The following is a 19157-nucleotide window of genomic DNA, read 5'->3' as shown; positions in this document are numbered from 1 at the left end:
TCAACAAGACCCGTTAACTCAACATTGTCTATGTTTTCCGAAGATAAGAACAAAACTTTCGTAATACGATGCAATATGTTCGTAATTGTAATGCTACTATACATCAGTGTGATATAGAAAATAAATGTTAATAAAATATGTTAAAAAATGTTAATGAAAATGTTTTTGGTATAGGAATTGCGTAATACTGATTAATATCATGTATTACTAGCGGTAACGGTTAAAAGATTTGATTGGTTATAGACGGAATTGATTGACATTTTGATCGTTTAAATCGCATCGCTTTATTTGCCTGTATATCTGTACGTAACTGCAGACACCGCCGGCCAGGATTTCATCATGCAGTCCTTACCACGTGTTCGGCGAACTAACTTAACACAAAAACCACACCTCTAATTGCAAATATTAATCTAGATAGATAAATTATTTCAAGTCACAGATAAGTCGATTAAATAAAAATAAGATCAAAAATAATATTTTTTTAGATGACGAAAAAATAATATGTCTCGATATAGAAAATTTGAAATAATAATATAAAAATTTCATACCCACAGAATCCATTCAATAAATATATACCTATCTAAATATTTATTATTTATCTTTAGCCCTATCTTTTTACTAACATTGAACTTCGATACCAGAAAAAGAGAATTAATTGCAATATTTGTATAGTTAATTATTTTGATATGATTTTAAAGATTATGGATAAACCGAAATTGGACTACTGATTACTACATAGGACGTTCGACCTCTAGCGGTTGCCTGATGAAACGCAGTGGACGCTCTTCCGGGGACAAAAACTTTCAGTTTATTCTCGTTTATTCTTGTCTGGACAGCACGGCACTCTCCTTCAGTCGGTATTTCGCGGTAGAATACTGTGGTCGTGTGGCACGAGTACGAGCCACACTCGTGTAGTATATACTGTACAGTGCTGTATTTGTGTTGTAACAAATTCACCGATCCACTGTACTGAACCGCCGTTTGCCAGAAATGAAGTAACAGTGGATTTGGAACAGTGGAACTTGGACTACGAGAACGGTCCTTACATGCCACGTTCATCTTTATACACCTTAATATCACCGAATAACTTTTGTGTCCCTAACGGTAGGTATGCGTGTACACTCCATTTACATTTGAAACCCATTATTACACTATCGCTCCCTCTATCGCTATTTAAAAGCTAATATACTCGATTTAAATTACAAAACACACGAAGAATGACGATCAAAGTTCTTTTCAATCGATCGATTTCCAAATTAAGCTCCCGCGCGAAAATATTTAATGTTTATGTGGTCAACGATAATTAATCACGATCAATATGGGTTTCGTTATAATGAATCATGATCGATACAAATTTCATTCCATATTCTGAAATTTATTGGCACGCTCCGAACTGGTGAATTAAGCAAGAGAGATTTCGCAAATATGGGTAGTATATTTTTGTACCTAAACCTAAGAAGTCACGTCGATCTGAATAGTACCAACACATTTACAATTCTATTGGTTCTTTTTATTTTTCTGTTGAATTCTCACTCGTCGGCAAACATACATTTTGGAAGACTTAACGCGCGCGCATCGAACCAGCTGCATTCAACTGCTATTTACCGTAAATCCTTAACCTATACCTTTGCATACAGTATACGAAATTCAAAGAAACGAACGGCATTTTAATACCGTGAAATTTTATTCCCTCTTATTTTACATCTTACCTTCCGAGCTCTTTGTGAGTTTTATGTTCGTATAAACTTATCGATTAAATAATTTTAAATGACTTAAGATAAGATTCAAAGGTTATTGATGTATCGTTAAAAAAATGCGATTCATCTTAATTCAGAATTAATCTTAATTAAATGTTAGTTTTGTAATAGTTGCCGTTGAACGAAATCTATTCTCGATTACTGATAACATCCTCGTGGCAAGTTTATAAGTATGGAAACTCTTTTTTTTAATATTACATTAATAAAGTATAATAAAAAATAACATAGAAGTTGGAAATTTAAAGTTATAATATGTTATAATACATAATATAATAACAAAATGTTATAATACATAAGCTATAAACTTTACAAGGTGTTTCATCATTACAGCCACGCCGCGACGAGCACGTGGTGCTAAGTTTGTGTAGACACGACTTGTATGGCTCGTGATCCCATCGCACAGTAGCTATGTATGATGTAACTTCGAGTCGATATTTCGGACCTGCGCATCGAAACTCCCGTTCTCTGTACAGGCGAATTCGTTCGTTAACCTTTCACCACACGGAAATCGATTTTTCTTCTAACTAATTTACACTTTTTATCGCGACAGTATGTTATTATGCTGTATGCTTATCGATACATGAGACGTCAACATCAACCCAATAATTGATGAACTCATTGATATGTGACTCTATAATATGGTTGAAAAATCATCTCTGATTTCCATTTTATCACTTTGCCATTCGAAAAAACAATGGCTTAAGGAATTGTTTCTAATAAAGGTAACTGTTATAACGAATTGCATCATGTTAACACAGTCAATTGAACAAATTGTTATAGACTCGATTAATTTTTTTTATCAAGTATGTAATATTCAAAAAATTTGGCCACGAATTGGAACAATCGTTTGTATAAATAGACAGATAAAAGAGTATTGTTATTATAATTATATTTATAATTAAATTTAATATATATTATATAATTAAATATATATTCAAATCATCTATCAGAAAGCGAATCCATTATAGCTAATGCATTTTTATTCCAGATTTTATGTTCTTTCATTGACTAGTTTTTATGATAATATTCTGCAATCTACATACGCGCATTGTGTACATTAATGGATATTTTTCGCGACCATTTTGATATTTCCACATACCAACATTTTCATATTTTTTTTTAATTAAATGAAATCTTATTATTCAAATTGTAACCTTTCGGTATATCTATAGTATAACTAACAAAAAACATAAGAATTGTAAAATTTTCAATTTTTTACGTTGTCTATTATAGCACTGCCAAATAATATGGGTTGCACCAGAAGGGGGCAGAGACATATTTCTTGGAACGTAAGGAGGGTCTGGCTAAACCTATTTCAAAATAGCATGAAAGGGATTAAATCGACCTTGTCCATGCAACAATAAGTTCTTGGAATGAAAGGTATTTGGCATTCTTAACACTTAGCCAACTGAGTAGGGACATCTCCCTGTGCGAAGGACGGAGAGGTCTCCCTTTTTGACTTTTTGACTTTGGCAACGCGTTTTCTCTCTTTTTTTTTTTATTGTTGTTATTATCAATTATTGTTTACCTGGAATTGTTCCCAATTAATTGCGCCACCTTTTCTGCTGTTATAAAGTTCAGTATATAATAAAATACATCAATTTAGTGGTGTTAAAATTAATTAAGAAGTTACACTATCAGTTATGACTAAATAAAATTATAATCGAACGATATCACACTGTAAAAAGATATTAAAATGCATTGTGAATTTTTAATTTCACATTCAAGTCGTGTTATTTATCTTTAGTCATCTTTAATGTTTTTAATTTTACCTACATTTTTTTATACTTTTAATATATACTTTTAATTTGGCGTTTTGTATAAACAATATGTGAAATCGTTAAACGTAATCATTACCGCTACGTATAATTGACCACTCGAGTAATTTTTAGACTTTGTTTTTTTAAGTAGCGAACATCAGTCCTCGATACTTGGAAAAATGCGCGGTAGACAGCGTATAGCTCGCTGTGACGCGCGCGGTTGGCTAAGTGTTAATAATAATTTCCTTGAATTGTAAGAGAAGTTTTAAAGGATCGGTATAATTTTATTCGAAAAAAATCTGTAGCAGAAAGGTAGATCTGAAAAAATAAAGTTTCTAGGAATAATTCCAAAGTATGTATCCAAATACGTAAATGTAGCATGAGCATCAAGCTCCTTGAACTCGAAAGGAAACCGGTCGAAGGCGAAGCTATTCAAGAATCTTTATGTAGTATGAATAATTTTATTGACCTTGTAGTTCCGTACCAACTTTATCATACATATGTATCTATCTAACATGTAACTGTAACGAGATTGAATTTCCTTGTTACATATCTATAGTAAATATACAAGGTGAATCATTTAAACTGAAATATTTTCGATACCATGAGTTATATCGAAAAATGTTTCAGATAAGGGTAGAATAATTCCAAGAGGGACACATTTGTCATTATTAGTTTCCTATCGGTGGGTGCGTAAAGGTCGTGTGAAGGTCAACTTTGTTTTTTTGAACAGAGTTATATATTTTTTAGTACATTAATCGGTGCAAATTCAGATTCTCTATAGGAGAGTAATAGCTTACCTATATCGAAAAATTATTAATTTAGTAGATGTTTCAACTTTTCATTGTAAAACTTATTGTATGAAAGACAAGGAAAACAAAAACAAAAATAGTACCTTACGTCTTTCCTTATCTATGATAAGTTTTTCTTCTTTTTTTTTTTATTTGAAAGAATTTTACAATCAATTCTCATTGAAAATTATAAGTAAAATATGATGAATTATGTGAAAAAGTTGTCAGTAGAATTTTCTCTTAAGGGAATACACAACGTTACATTATTTACCCTATTGCCGCTCTTTTGCTACGATGCTTGTGTTACGTGACATAAGCTTGGTCCAATAACAACCGTTATTTATCCTCCCACCTCCATCTGCATAAAGTACGACTCACGATGTCACTGTCCATTGACTTTTACGTCTTTTTTTTTTTTTTTGTCAATTCGATAATGTTACAGCGATGATAACTTAATTTGTTTTAATGTTTCGTCGCAAAATTCGGATTTTACTTAGTATCTATCATACACATATTTAGTATCTACTGTACACGCATTGTTGTACGAAGCTGGCCTAAGGTCGCGATTTACTCAACCAATTGTTGTTAAATGACAACGGTCTAAGGATAGGAATAAAATCGACCACCCGCAGTGATTAATTGTTCTATTCGAAATGCTTTCTTCTCCTTTATTGCTCTCGAAAGGATCAATTCTACGAACCGGTCATAGAGATAAACCTTGACATCTACACAACGAACTAGAAAACGTAGTCTCGAGGTGACCCAGTTTTCAAATGCGTTCAGCAACTTCGATACAGGTGACTATATTATCGAAACACGTGTTTTTCACTAATACAACGATGCTATTGAAATATAACGATTAATGAAATAAACACGAAAAAGAATTTTAAATGCTACAGTACAAAATTTGTTAAATAATATTTCCCCCTCGTATAATATGTATTTTATTCGCGTTACAAGTAATTATCGAGTCGTTCTTCATAATTCATCTAAGATTTATTATAATATTGCAAATCGCAAAATTTTTGCTCCAAATGTGTCTTTGCGAGAATATTTTTAAAAATCAGGGTCATTTTTCACGATAATGAACGGTTTTAAAAATTCGTCCTCGTGAACGTTTGACAAAGATCGTAACATTAAGAATCGGCGCGAAAAACGATTCACATTTTCAGCTTCAGCAACCTTGAAAGTCCGTATGAAACGTCATTCTAGCCGAATATATCGCGGTACGGATACTATAGTAGGGCTTTTAGCTGTTTCAGATAAGTCTCGTATGACGTTTAATTTACTTCCTTTCTTGTTATTGTCGATTTCGTAGTAATCGCTAAATAAATGCTAGAAGATCGTGACTTTATAACTTTATATTGAAAGTACTAGTAGTTTTGAAAAATTGCTTCGTCATGTTTTTACGAAAGAAAAACAAACGTGTAAAAATATATACAGCGTAGTAGGTAATAGTTAGAAGTTACACGGAAGTAACAATTTTAAGGATGATTCTTTTGCTTATTTGGCTAATCCTATGCGCGAGCGAGAGCGAAGATTCTCTAAATTTAACCACTAACTCTAAATAATTCTTTAAAACTAAATAAAAACTAAAACGAAAACTCTATTCCCCCTCTCCAACTATAGACTGGACCTTTCAAAGGTCAAAAATCGTTGATTTATTTATACAATGATTATAGAAAAAAATACATAGTATGCCGATCATTCCGATAAATTTATAAATTTGAGATCATTCGATCAATACCTGCAACATTTATTAAATTTTGCAAACAACTATTACAGGTTGCTGAATGACATAGCTAAAAAAAGTTCGCAAGTAAACATTGTCGGCGTATAATCTGCTAAAGCCATGAATCATACGTACTTACTAGCGTTTTGAAATTGAACAGAAGTTACGAATAATTATACGGTATTACTAATAGATAAAAATATTTTCATTGACTAGTTTCTATTTTTACGTAATCTTTTTGCGATCTTCTAAAATTGCATTATATCTGAAATACCTGATAATGGAAATCTGAGATTTGCATTTTGTTTAATGAAGCGATTTAAAGGATAGTACAAATTCGATCGCTTGAATCGATTTCGTTCGTTACGTTCATTTAACATTTAACATACAATTAAGCTAAAATGAATCACGATTAATTATCTAAAGTTTGATACGTAGAACTCTATTTAATTCGAGAGGCGAACAAGTATGTTTACGTAGAATATGTTTTTCACTAAGTACATAGATCCATGGTGGCGAAGTTCGACAAAACAGTTATATCTTTATACAACTATGACGACAAAGAACTATCGTACCATAAATCATTGTAAATATTATCGTTGCGACTTGATTTGACAGAGTAGGAGTGAAGCATGGGGTCACTAACATTAACCTTATCTTTTTATTTACATGCATTATAGATACGAATCAAAGTTCCTTTTTCGTGATTTTCCATTCCACGTTCCATTTCTATCTTTTACGTCGAATCTATCTGCGAAACATTTCTTTCTATTGCTTTTCTTATACACATACATCGTTAATTAGTAATCTGATAATAACATTAGCTGTAAAATTGACCACAATGAACGAAAGGTTAACTCTGAAAGTTGAACGACCCAATTTTCCATGTAACACTCGTTCCCGTAATTGTCGCCTTAACAAGGACAGATTAAAGATTAATTAATTTCAATGTGAATAGCTAGGACTGTCGGTACAATTAATATCATAGTTCTCTTATCTGATTTTACGTCATTCGTTGTCAGTACATTTGTTGAAACATTATAAAAACGGGGAACAAACTGTTAGGGAGGAAAATACCGCGATAGGTGATCTGGAAATGCACTATCGAGTTTAAGTGCACGGTAATTACATAATATTTCTTTTATTTCGTCTATTTACACAAGTGTGCAATTTCTATTCGACGAAATAGCGATGACTGCATCGTAACCGCAACTAGTTTCGTGCATAAGTGACAACAAATTGTCGTGTCATATTTATTTTGTTCTCTTATCGCATGGTGTCGCTTTATCATGTAATAACACTTAAGCTATAACGTTATATTCAACATTGCAGGGTCTGCTATTGATACCGATTATCATACACTATATGAATGAAACCAGAATATTCTCACATAATTGCCGTGACTCGAACCTATCAACACAAAAATTCCAATTACATTCTCAAAAGGAATTCCGTGATTTTATTCGTTTTAATCATTTCCCTATTCGACGGATGAATAAAAAACGTAATATTCGCTATGAATATGAATTATTATGTAACATATAAATAGAGCAATCGAGGTATAAGATCGAAAAATTCATTTATAAACGAAAGAATCAATTAAATTTCTAATTTTAAATAGTGGAACATACTCGAGAAACTCTAACGTATAAAAATAGCAATCAAAATATAGGTTCAAGAGATTTATAGAAAATAAAATAAATTTCTAATTTTAAATACTAGGATGTACCTGGAAATTTTTCAGCACCATGTTTCAATTACTCTTATAACTTATACTCTTATACTATACTCTTATATCTTATACTTATACTCTTAAACTATGAAATTCTATAATATTGTGCGGCCGAATGCTTTCAGTCATCTTTCTATTACTTGAAAAACTCTTTTATTCCGAAGCAGCTCCTAATCGTAGACAAATGATTTTTGTTAGAGATTCAGGCAGTGTACTGTATTTTAATTAGCACCTCTGCGACGGCGCGATTGTGATGCCGTATTGTCAATGTGGCGCCTCGTAAGGCGTCTTTGGATGCAGCCGCACAATCGTATACCTAGAACCTGTAACCACGTGTATAACAATTTTCGCAACGTCATGTCGATTATCCTGTTCCGTAAGTTACAATTTTCTCTCCTCTTGTTTTCTGAGAATCGTCGACGCGTAGAAAGAAATTTACATAAATTAGGGTTTATTATCGCCACGAGCAACGTAAAAATTAATCTCAAATATAGATACGTCTTATGTGGAAATCAAAATTACATGTGTAAATGAAACATTTCCAAATTTAAGACACACATTCGAAGCCAATATTTCAAGCTTAAAGTGATTTGCACTTCCCACGTAATAGCGATATCTAATTTTTGACGCAATGCAACGTCGTTTTTTTAATGTATTAATTTAATGTATTAATGTATTAATTATAACATTAATTTAATGTATATTTTTTTAAATGTATCGCGAATAAAAATATAAAAAAAACACGGGATTAAATTATTAAACACAGTGAACATTTGAATGGTTACTCCGTATAATAAAAGAGTATGTACTACTGACATATAAACTGTCTTGGAATATAAATGTGTAATTTACGCGCAATTTGACCAGATGTCGTGAGTCGAAGTTGTTCTACCGGTTTCTCGGTTATCTTGCAATGAATGATCAATGGCGAATGAGATTTCAATCTATGTTGCATTGGCAATGAGTAGCACGAATGTGTACATTTTTAAAATTAATGTGTCATTACTGTACTCCGATTCCAAATATTTCTTTTCTTCCTTAATATATACATATGTACCTAATTTAGTATTTATTGGAATCTCTCTTTATGTCTCGGATTACTTTGAAACCTTACGATATTATACATAGAAATTGTTTAATTACATATATAATGATAAAATATTATATATAAATTACATAAAACATATATACTCACGATATATATATTCAAATATATGTACAAATATATTTACGAATGCAAAATTATTTTTTAATCTAGATTCGTTTAAACTCATATATATATTATATTATATTATATTATATATATATAAATTATTTTTTTATCGAATCTAGATTCATTTAGATTCATATATAGTAAAAATTATTATTATTATTTACTGTAGATACGATAAAAAAATAATTTTGCATTCGTAAATATAATTATACATATATTTGAATATATATATCGTGAGTATATATATTTTATGTAATTTATATATAATATTTTATTATTATATATGTAATTGAACAATTTATATGTATAATATCTATATCTACTATATAATATCTACTAATATCTACTATATATATATATAGTATTTATTGGAATCTCTTTATGTCTTGGATTACTTTGAAACCTTACGATATTATACATAGAAATTGTTTAATTACATATATAATGATAAAATATTATATATAAATTACATAAAATATATATACTCACGAGATATATATTCAAATGTATGTACAAATATATTTACGAATGCAAAATTATTTTTTAATCTAGATTCGTTTAAACTCATATATATATTATATTATATTATATTATATATATATAAATTATTTTTTTATCGAATCTAGATTCATTTAGATTCATATATAGTAAAAATTATTATTATTTACTGTAGATACGATAAAAAAATAATTTTGCATTCGTAAATATATTTGTACATATATTTGAATATATATATCGCGAGTATATATATTTTATGTAATTTATATATAATATTTTATTATTATATATGTAATTGAACAATTTATATGTATAATATTTATATCTACTATATATATATATATAGTATTTATTGGAATCTCTTTATGTCTTGGATTACTTTGAAACTTTACGATATTATACATATAAATTGTTTAATTACATATATATATATATATATATATATATATATATATATATATATACTCACGATTTTTATATATATATATATATGTTTAAATGAATCCAGATTCGATAAAAAAATAATTTTGCATTCGTACATATATTAGAATATATATTTGAATATATATATTGTTAGTATATAAATAAATTACTTCGACTTTCGTCTAAATCGAGATTTTATGGCCTAAAGCGGCTGAATATAATTCACAAGAGATAGAAGTAAGTAAATAATGCACTGCAGAAACGCAATTAGTAAGTTGATTTAGAAAAGGTTTACAAGGGTTCAAAGATAATAGCTGGCCTAAACGCCTGTAGCCGCTAGTAGTCTATTTAAAACTTTTATCGAGGTACAAGATTAAAAGTTCTCAGTAATATTCGAGCATTTGGAAACTTTTAAGATATCTGCTATTTTAAAATATTCCAAATTTATTTTAAATAGACGCTGGTGGCTACAGGCTTTTGAGTCACTTATTGTCTTTGAAACCTCGTAAACCTTCTCTAACCCAACTTACCAGCTTATCCAATTACTATCCTCTGTGAGGCACATTTAGCAGCTTTAGGTCATAAAATCTCGATTTAAATGAAACTTGAATATATATTCAAATATATATATTCAATATACATTCAAATATATGTACAAATACATGTACAAATGGAAAATTACTTCTTTGTCGAGTCACGTATGCTCATATATTTATTATAGAATCGTAAATACGAGATGACTGAGGGATTTAGGTAATGGTTCCCAACTATTTTTAGACTCGTGCATCCGTTAGTGGTCACCGTATTACAAATTGCCAACGATTCTATATTTTTGAGGACAATGTCCGGTGCTACGTCAAGGATGATCGATAAACGCTATTCTCAATGAAACACTTTTCTATGGTTTCACTCGCCAGCACTCTGTCCTGATGCATTTCACTTGCAAATGTCGCTACGTATCAACAATATGCTTTCCTTTGGTATTATTCATCTTAGAGTCATGGAGAGACCTGTAAATGTTATATCATAATTATAGAAGAGGAATTTTGAAATAAACAACATTTTCTAATAAAATTAGACCGAAATAAACGTTTAAGATTACTTAACAGCTATTCTGATATCTGGGACTTTTAGTTAATTTCTTATATTATTATTTATTATTATAATTTATAATTGTAATTGTAATTGTAAAAAAAGTGAATAAATTTTTATTTTTCGGAGAAATAATCTTATATATTTGAATATATAAAGTAAGACATAATACAAATAGAATATAACGTTAGGATTCTAGTGAAAAATATTAAGCAGTTTACTTTAGGAGAAACAGTCTTTATTCAATTTCTAAGAAAGAATTTGCATGTTACAATACTTTTAGCGAACAAAGGAGTCTTTCATCCGTTGGCGTTTTTAAGCAACATAATTATACACGTTTAAACCATTCAATTGTGATGCATTCAAAAAAATTCATCCGAACAAGTTTCAACGATCGGTATTACTTAATTTATTTCGGTATCAGAAAATATTGCTTATATTTAAAAGCCCGTTATTTTCTTTTGTACAACTCTGTTAAAAGATTCTTTGTGCCATAGATTACTTATGTGGAGAATATTTTGTTCAATCATCGTCACACAACATTATCATGACTTGATTAATCTACTGATTATATGTATTTTAATTCGCACGTACTGATATCAATACGTACGATAATTTCAAATATTTCGAAAGTTTGGAGTTCTTAATTTTAAAGTCATTGAAGATTTAAAAAGCCAAATTTCAAAATTATTAAAGATTCGAAAAGATTCCACAAATTTCAAAGAAATCACGAATTCACGGAGATTCCAAATTTTCAAGTACGTAGACATCCTAAAAATTTTCTAAGATTTCGAAGCAATTAAGGATTTAAAGATGTACTATAGGTTCCAGAATTTTAAATAACAAGCTTCAAGGCCGTTGTGGATTCGACAAAATTTTCATTCTAACGGTTCTCGAAATAATCTCTAAAATATACTTGGAATGTTCTACATAAAAATAATTAAATAATTATTGAAGGTATATAATCCTGTACCTCGATAAAAGTTCTAGGACTTCAAGACTTTGAGGTATCTATTATCTTTGAACCCTTGTCAATCGTTTATTACCTACAAACCTTAAATTTCACAAGAACCTCGCAAGTGGCCGAGATTTAACAGCTGTTGAAATCTTTCACTTCTATAGAATTTTTAATTTACTTTTAGTATAGTGATATAATAGTAAAGTAATATACTTTTAGTATATACTCAGATTAAATACTATATACATCTATATTTTATTATTATTAAAAGTATTAATAAATTAAACAATTTATTAATATTATTTGAATATTTGCTAGTTTAGTTTGAATTCTTGTGATATCACGAAGACAATTGTTGGTATTGTATCAGGTAACATTCACGCGTTTATGTTAATTTTCCATGCCAGCCACCCACAGTTATGCATTTCCGCGTATTTATACCATTAATATACTTAGAAACGCAAGGCCGAGGTCTTGAAAATAAATACTGTTTCTACATGATGTTTTGCGTAATAATACTTTGATTCTACGTAGATCAACTCATTTCAGAGTTGCAATATGATAAAAATAATTTTATAGCAATTTATAATCTCCCTTGTTCGAACAAGGAAAAAGCGGGTTTTTCCCATGTTCGACGGCCACTGGTGACGGACACACACGATAGATCTATATTTCACGTATCAGTGAAACTATTTTTATATGTTTTATACTTCATTAATGTCGTCACACCATTGTAGCAATGATGATAATAAAAAATTTGTAACTATTGACATTTGTTTAAATTATGTATTTCTACAAATCTTGGTGCGCCGGTCACCGGTGACCTGCGTGGCATTCAACGTGTTAATTTCAATCAGGTGCCACAAATTTCGTATGCAATAATTTACACAGAAAAACAAATGTGTGTTCTATACCAAATATTTAACTTTTACGATATCAGTAGCTCTCCAAATATTGTCGATGATAATTCTGCTGATAAAGCCCTATTTCGAGCTAGACTTGTACTAGCGTATACCGAGGTTGGGCTTCGAAAAGCTTTTACAGAAACACGTTTTTCATTTTATCTGATATAGTAGTACTATATGTACCATAAATGCTATAATATGATCGCGTTATTTATATATAATTCCTATCAATTGTACAATCAATACCGATCAACGATAATAATATCCTTAAAAAAAAAAACAAAGAATTTTATTATTATGATTTAACGAATTAATGATAACAATTTCCATTGAGTCAAAACACATGATCAATTGCACTGTTTTGATGTAAATCGAGTAAAACGCGTGGGCTGTAAAGAAGAAGAATAGCGATAGTCGGTCGCGTATCCATAACTTTGCATTGTAAATCAAATAATAATTAGTTTGTAAACTTATGATAGTAGTATTATTTCACTTTCCATCGTTTAACTCTAATTCACGAGTGTGGAAAATTGCTTGTGCAAATAAATGCGATATATACGTTAATTTGTTTTAAAAGCAGCTTATGTTTTTTGAATTTACACCATTTTAAATGTACACTCGTGATATTGTAATATGTGTTACCGTATGTTAATATCTTTTTGTAATATTAATTTCGTTTGTTGCAGATAACATACAATAATCAAACCAAGATATACACATACAAGCATTCACAATGGTAAGTATCAATGAAAATATATTATCTTATAAAAAAAAATGAGTTGTTATTTGAAATTTTATTATATAATGAACGTCTTTTACAGGAATACAAAGCGCCGACGGAAATGGACACCTTCCTACCCCAAGATGGGTCCAATGCGAAGGATGGGGTATTGTCCAAGTAAGAATTTACTATATATTTACATAGTTTCGACTTATTCACAGGTTCAGATTCACTCCCTATTAACTAAAGAAATCGTATTAACAAAAATATCATCGTGAAATACAACAATCTTGTTGATTCGCTAAGTAAAAATGTTAAACAAAGTAGAATTTATTCATATTTATTGCAGATACAAAGTGCAAGTCGCTCCACGAGATATAGAGGTCGGACAGGGTGATGGAAAAAGCTTCGACCCCTTCAATGAACGAAAAGTTGATAACCCGACGACGTAAGTCGCGATATGACAATTGATATAAAAATATATAATTAACTGATATTCTTAACTTTTATGTTACATACTCGGAGCTATTATATTATTTGTGATGTTTAATCAAAAATAAGTAATATCTATATTATATAATGTTAAACAGTATGAAAGTTAAATGGCACTGTAAGTGACACATTTATACCAAAATAATTGCAACAATAATAGTCCGTAATTTCCTTTCAGGGACGGTGACACATTAACGCATTTGTTGAAAGCTGCCCTTGGAACGGGTATATTATCCATGCCAATTGCTTTCAAGAATGCCGGACTTGTCGTTGGTGTATTTGCCACGGTTCTGGTGGCGTTCGTATGCACACATTGCGCCTATATTTTGGTACATAAATACCAATAATATTGAACACAGTAACCGAAATAATAAACTAAATTACGACTGATTAATATTTTAGGTAAAATGTGCACATGTTCTATATTACAAAACGAGGCGTACAGAAATGAGCTTCGCCGATGTAGCAGAAGTAGCGTTTGCCACGGGACCACAATGGGGGAGAAAATTTTCAAAACCGATCAGGTAAGATATCGTGACAATAATATACAATATTTATATTTATGAAATAAAATTTAAAAATATCTAAGGAATCATGTTTTCAATAGGATAATAACCACATAATATATTATTTACAGATACCTTATACAGATCAGTTTATTCGCAACGTATTTTGGTACCTGCAGTGTGTACACAGTTATCGTTGCTGCAAATTTTAATCAGATCATTGAACATTATCACGCGGAATCGGAATTCAGTATCCGGTTAATATCAACTTGTTTACTGATTCCATTGATACTGCTCAGTTGGATACCAAATCTGAAATATCTTGCACCTGTTTCCATGGTAGCCAATATATTCATGGGATCAGGTTTAGGAATAACTTTTTATTACTTAGTTAGGGATATGCCATCTATCAACTCTGTACCTTTATTCGCGTCCATTCAAGACTTCCCGCGATTCTTCAGCATTACTATCTTTGCAATGGAAGCAATAGGTATTATTCGATTATTTAAAGGAATATTGATGTTTTACTAAGAGAATGACGTTATAGGAGTTGTAATGCCACTGGAGAATAATATGAAAACACCCCAACATTTTGTCGGAATTTGCGGTGTTCTCAATAAGGGAATGTCCGGAGTTACGTTCATTTACATTTTACTTGGATTCTTGGGATACGTGAAATATCAGGACCAAACTTTAGACAGTATCACATTAAATCTACCAACGGAAGAAGTGTAAGGATCGCAATAAGATTAACCCTTTGCGGACGGGTGTTGGTATATAGCTGCCCCCGAATCTGTTCATTGTTTCGGATCGGATCGCTTATTTTGAAATGGCTGGCGTACGTTTATTTTCCTGGGCGATAATGTAATGCGTATTTACGTATGGGTATAATAAACTAAACAGTATTATGTTTTCAATGAAAAAAAATTATAGATCTTTAGAAATTTTATCGTCCGTTTAACGTAAACTCGCGATGTAAGATGATGGTCGAGTCAAAACGAATTTCATTGGCATTACCAGACGAATCAGCAAACTTTTTATGTTTTATGTATTTTTTATAATACCTTATACACGATGCCTAAAATATCTAGAAAGGACATGTTCGATAGAGATAGTAGTGATAACGAGCATTATTTTGAACCTGTAAAGATAGGAGACGACGATAGAGCTTCAGGCAGTGGAAACGAATTCCGTTCAACAAGGAATCGGCTCAGATGTTTCAATATTTCTAATAATAGTGACAATGATGATGAACTAAATATTGATGAAAATAATACAAGCCTCAACAATGAATAACACAAACATTCAACGTGTATATATTCTCAACTGCGCGCGCCAATATCTCTCGTCCACAGCGACGGTCATTCGTCGAGCAGCCCCGTCCGCAAAGGGCTAAGTTTTTGAGTAATACTATTGAGTTGACTACATATTATATCTTTTTTCTCTAGAGCGGCTCAAATCGTAAAGATATTAATAGCTCTTGCCGTTTATTGCACATTTGGATTACAGTTTTACGTTTGCCTGGACATTGCATGGAATGGTATAAAAGATCGATTTCAGAAAAAGCCACTGCTGGCAAATTATATTTTAAGAACAGCTATGGTCACAGGAGCAGGTGTGTATTTTAATTTATAACAAAATTTTCGCTAGAAAATTTATTAATTCATATAAAAATCATAAATGTAATTTCAGAATCCTAGAAATTTAAGAAATCTGTTTATATGTTTTAGTTTTATTGGCTGTGATCGTACCAACTATCGAACCCTTTATTGGACTAATTGGTGCATTTTGTTTTTCAATATTGGGACTTTTAATTCCTGTGTTCGTCGAAACCGTCACTTATTGGGACGTTGGTTTTGGACCCGGAAATTGGGTAGCACTGAAAAACGTAATCATATGTATCATTGGGCTTATGGCTCTAGTATTTGGATCTCGAAGTGCATTAATACAAATCGCGGAACTTTACAATTAAGAAAAATTGGTTTCATATACATAGATTTATAAATATTCCAATATTCCAAACTCCAAAAACGTTTGGAAGCCATTTAACAGGTTTTAATGCAATAAATTTCTGATAATTTAATTATTTTATGATGACAATCAAGAAAATCAAAATAGGATATAAATTGAAGATATCAATTTATTTTGTAAGATACGTATAATCAGAAGTTTGACAAAATTTATATCAGAAATTTAGATGCGATCATATTATGCTTACAAGACATGCCCTAGTATTTTAGTAAGATAGAATGAATTCTAACCAATGTAACTTTGGTTGTTGTGCAAATGAGAATTCAATGAATCAAAAATGAATTCTTTTAAGAATGAGAAATTGGAAAACTAACATTCGATATAGTTCAAATAATATCTACGCACAAACAATTTATATTATAAAATGAGTACTATTAGGGGAGGTTATATGAGAAGATTTAATCGTTAATATGTGACTAATTTGAAAATATATCTAGTAACTTACTCTGTTCCTAAAACATAATATATAGTATATATATATTCTATTTAATTCGTGAAGAGACTAGACTGAGAGAAGTTAACAGTATTCATAAGAAATATTTTACATTGGAGCAATACATTTTAATTAATTTTGATTGATATTATTTATTTAACAAATTGAAATTTTTTACTTTATTATAATGATAAATTACGTTTGAACATTTTTTTTATATTCTGCACATATAACTGTACCCTATCGGAAACATATTATAAAGAATTTTTAAAAATTCTAGCTACAATTAAGATCTATAAAAATTGTTAATACATAGAGAAGTATGTTTGCGTGTTGTTAGTCTTATGAATTAACAATCAAATCTTAAAGTATAACCTTCATTTTTTTTTTCCTAAATTTAATAACATGTATTATTGTAATAATTCAAACATTTATAAACAAGCCATAACATGTTTCATGTATGTGATTCACAGTGCAGCAAATGTTTCACTCTACTGTGTTGCATTTAATACAAATGTACATTTAAAAGAAAGCAAAATCCTTTTGAAGCAATTTTTGCTTATCGAACTTGTTATAAATCAATCGATTTTTTATACAATTGTTGGAAATTTTTACATATTCCTGGAGAAAAAGAAATAATGAGGTGATTACAATATTTAAATACAAGCCATTTTACAATATCCTTTGAATTTTTTATTCTACCTTATCATCATACATTTCCTAAGAAATATTTCTCTGTAAATAACAATATTCTATCATGTAATTGATAATTTGTATCTTAATATTTAAAGTAAAATAAGAGAATTTTTATCTCACATTTTTATTTTTCTAATGGTGCGTAATTCAAAAGCTTCTCAATTAAATCTACGTGTCCAAGAAGCATTCTACGGCAGCAGTATCGTTTTAAACCCAATGCGTCAAGAGCATCACTGTAACATATATTATATGGTTACATATAGAAGATTGCAGCAAATAGACAATATTTTAATGTACTTGTTATTAACAAAAATAGTTAAAAATCTCATTTCATTCATTAGAATCTCTATACAGTGAAGGTTAGAGTTTCTATTAAGTGTAAACACAGTATATAAATTACGTTATTTACATTATAGTATATCTAATTTATGTCGTATTTCACTCATTTAATTTGTTTTCACAGTTTGATATGACAATGTATATGCTTACCCTTCAGTGTATTCTGCCTGTAACAAACCAAGATAAGCTTCCCACTTATTGCCGATCACTTTTCCACACGTAAAACAACGTACAGGTATAATCATCGTGTTTTTAATTTGATTAAGCAGTCGGATTTTTTATTTTCAAAATGATATTGTCGTTAATAAACGTAAATTCCACTTGTTTAATAATAAATAGACGTAGCAAAACGCACTTTCTCGAATGCTTGATCGTTTAGATTGCCATATGATTGAAACGCTCGAAGTCTAATACTTCAAGCAGTGTTGCCAATACAACTACCTAAATAAAAGTACAGTTAGGTAGATAATCCGAAAAAACAACAGTACCGAGGAAAGCTCGGTATATTACTTTATTGCTATTGTAAAGATTTAAACCAAATGAATATTATAATAGGTGTTGTAAACGTCCAGAATTTATACCTGCGATTAATAAATATATAGTTAAATATATCTCTGTCTTGTAGAAAATAATGTAACAGAAGTAAAATCGTATTTCGAATTCGAAAGTCTCTTTAAATGGTTCTTATTAGTAACGTGTTATATAAATTTAAAAATCATCCAAGAATATTGCAAATAATTTACTCGTATTGATACTAGATGCTTTAAACAAAATTTTATTTTTTCTTTTACATTATATAGTTTTCGTTACACTTTTGCTACAAATTCTATATTTCAATTGTCAGTAGATCTAGTTTTTCTAAAATCATACTTCCCAATGTTCCATGGAAGCATAACAATATTTTGTCTATAAAAAGAATAAAAACATAAAATCTATTGATACAGATCGATCATATATATTACAATGTACAATAATTTGTACCCTAGTGTATAATTTTTCCTATTTCGAAATATAATTTGACATATGCAACGTATCGCAATAATCGTAGTATAATCGGCAATAGGGTAATTCTATATGA

At 30.1% G+C, this 19157-nt stretch overlaps 2 protein-coding genes and 1 long non-coding RNA gene across 6 annotated transcripts; 1 reads left to right on the top strand and 2 right to left on the bottom strand.

Annotated features, from left to right (window-relative positions):
• The first annotated feature begins 784 nt into the window (after positions 1–784).
• LOC126914579 (proton-coupled amino acid transporter-like protein pathetic) lies at positions 785–17724 on the top strand. Of its 3 annotated transcripts, XM_050718702.1 has the most exons (11): positions 785–1104; positions 2991–3137; positions 13548–13597; positions 13683–13759; positions 13932–14030; positions 14253–14403; positions 14477–14598; positions 14712–15070; positions 15128–15311; positions 16029–16195; positions 16311–17724. In XM_050718702.1, the coding sequence occupies exons 3-11, from the start codon at positions 13595–13597 to the stop codon at positions 16550–16552; spliced, it is 1404 nt and encodes a 467-aa protein (XP_050574659.1). In that variant the 5' UTR covers positions 785–1104; positions 2991–3137; positions 13548–13594; the 3' UTR covers positions 16553–17724. The 3 variants fall into 3 exon arrangements, with proteins under 3 accessions (XP_050574659.1, XP_050574650.1, XP_050574669.1); XM_050718693.1 differs by lacking the exon at positions 2991–3137; XM_050718712.1 differs by lacking the exons at positions 785–1104; positions 2991–3137 and adding an exon at positions 8128–8148.
• Positions 7166–7997, bottom strand: LOC126915056 (uncharacterized). Of its 2 annotated transcripts, XR_007710009.1 has the most exons (3): positions 7851–7997; positions 7770–7809; positions 7166–7450 (listed from the first exon to the last, which is right to left on the bottom strand). It is a non-coding gene; the product is annotated as an uncharacterized LOC126915056 (long non-coding RNA). The 2 variants fall into 2 exon arrangements; XR_007710010.1 differs by having other exon boundaries at positions 7166–7809.
• On the bottom strand, positions 16221–18498 carry LOC126914974 (DNA-directed RNA polymerases I, II, and III subunit RPABC5). The gene is made up of 3 exons (XM_050719300.1): positions 18230–18498; positions 17861–17973; positions 16221–16459 (listed from the first exon to the last, which is right to left on the bottom strand). The coding sequence occupies exons 1-2, from the start codon at positions 18322–18324 to the stop codon at positions 17865–17867; spliced, it is 204 nt and encodes a 67-aa protein (XP_050575257.1). The 5' UTR covers positions 18325–18498; the 3' UTR covers positions 16221–16459; positions 17861–17864.
• Between the last annotated feature and the right edge of the window lie 659 nt (positions 18499–19157).

The sequence above is a fragment of the Bombus affinis genome, chromosome 1 (genome assembly GCF_024516045.1).
Source record: "Bombus affinis isolate iyBomAffi1 chromosome 1, iyBomAffi1.2, whole genome shotgun sequence".
NCBI classification, from domain to species: domain Eukaryota; kingdom Metazoa; phylum Arthropoda; class Insecta; order Hymenoptera; family Apidae; genus Bombus; species Bombus affinis.
This window is presented reverse-complemented; position numbering and strand designations above follow the sequence as displayed.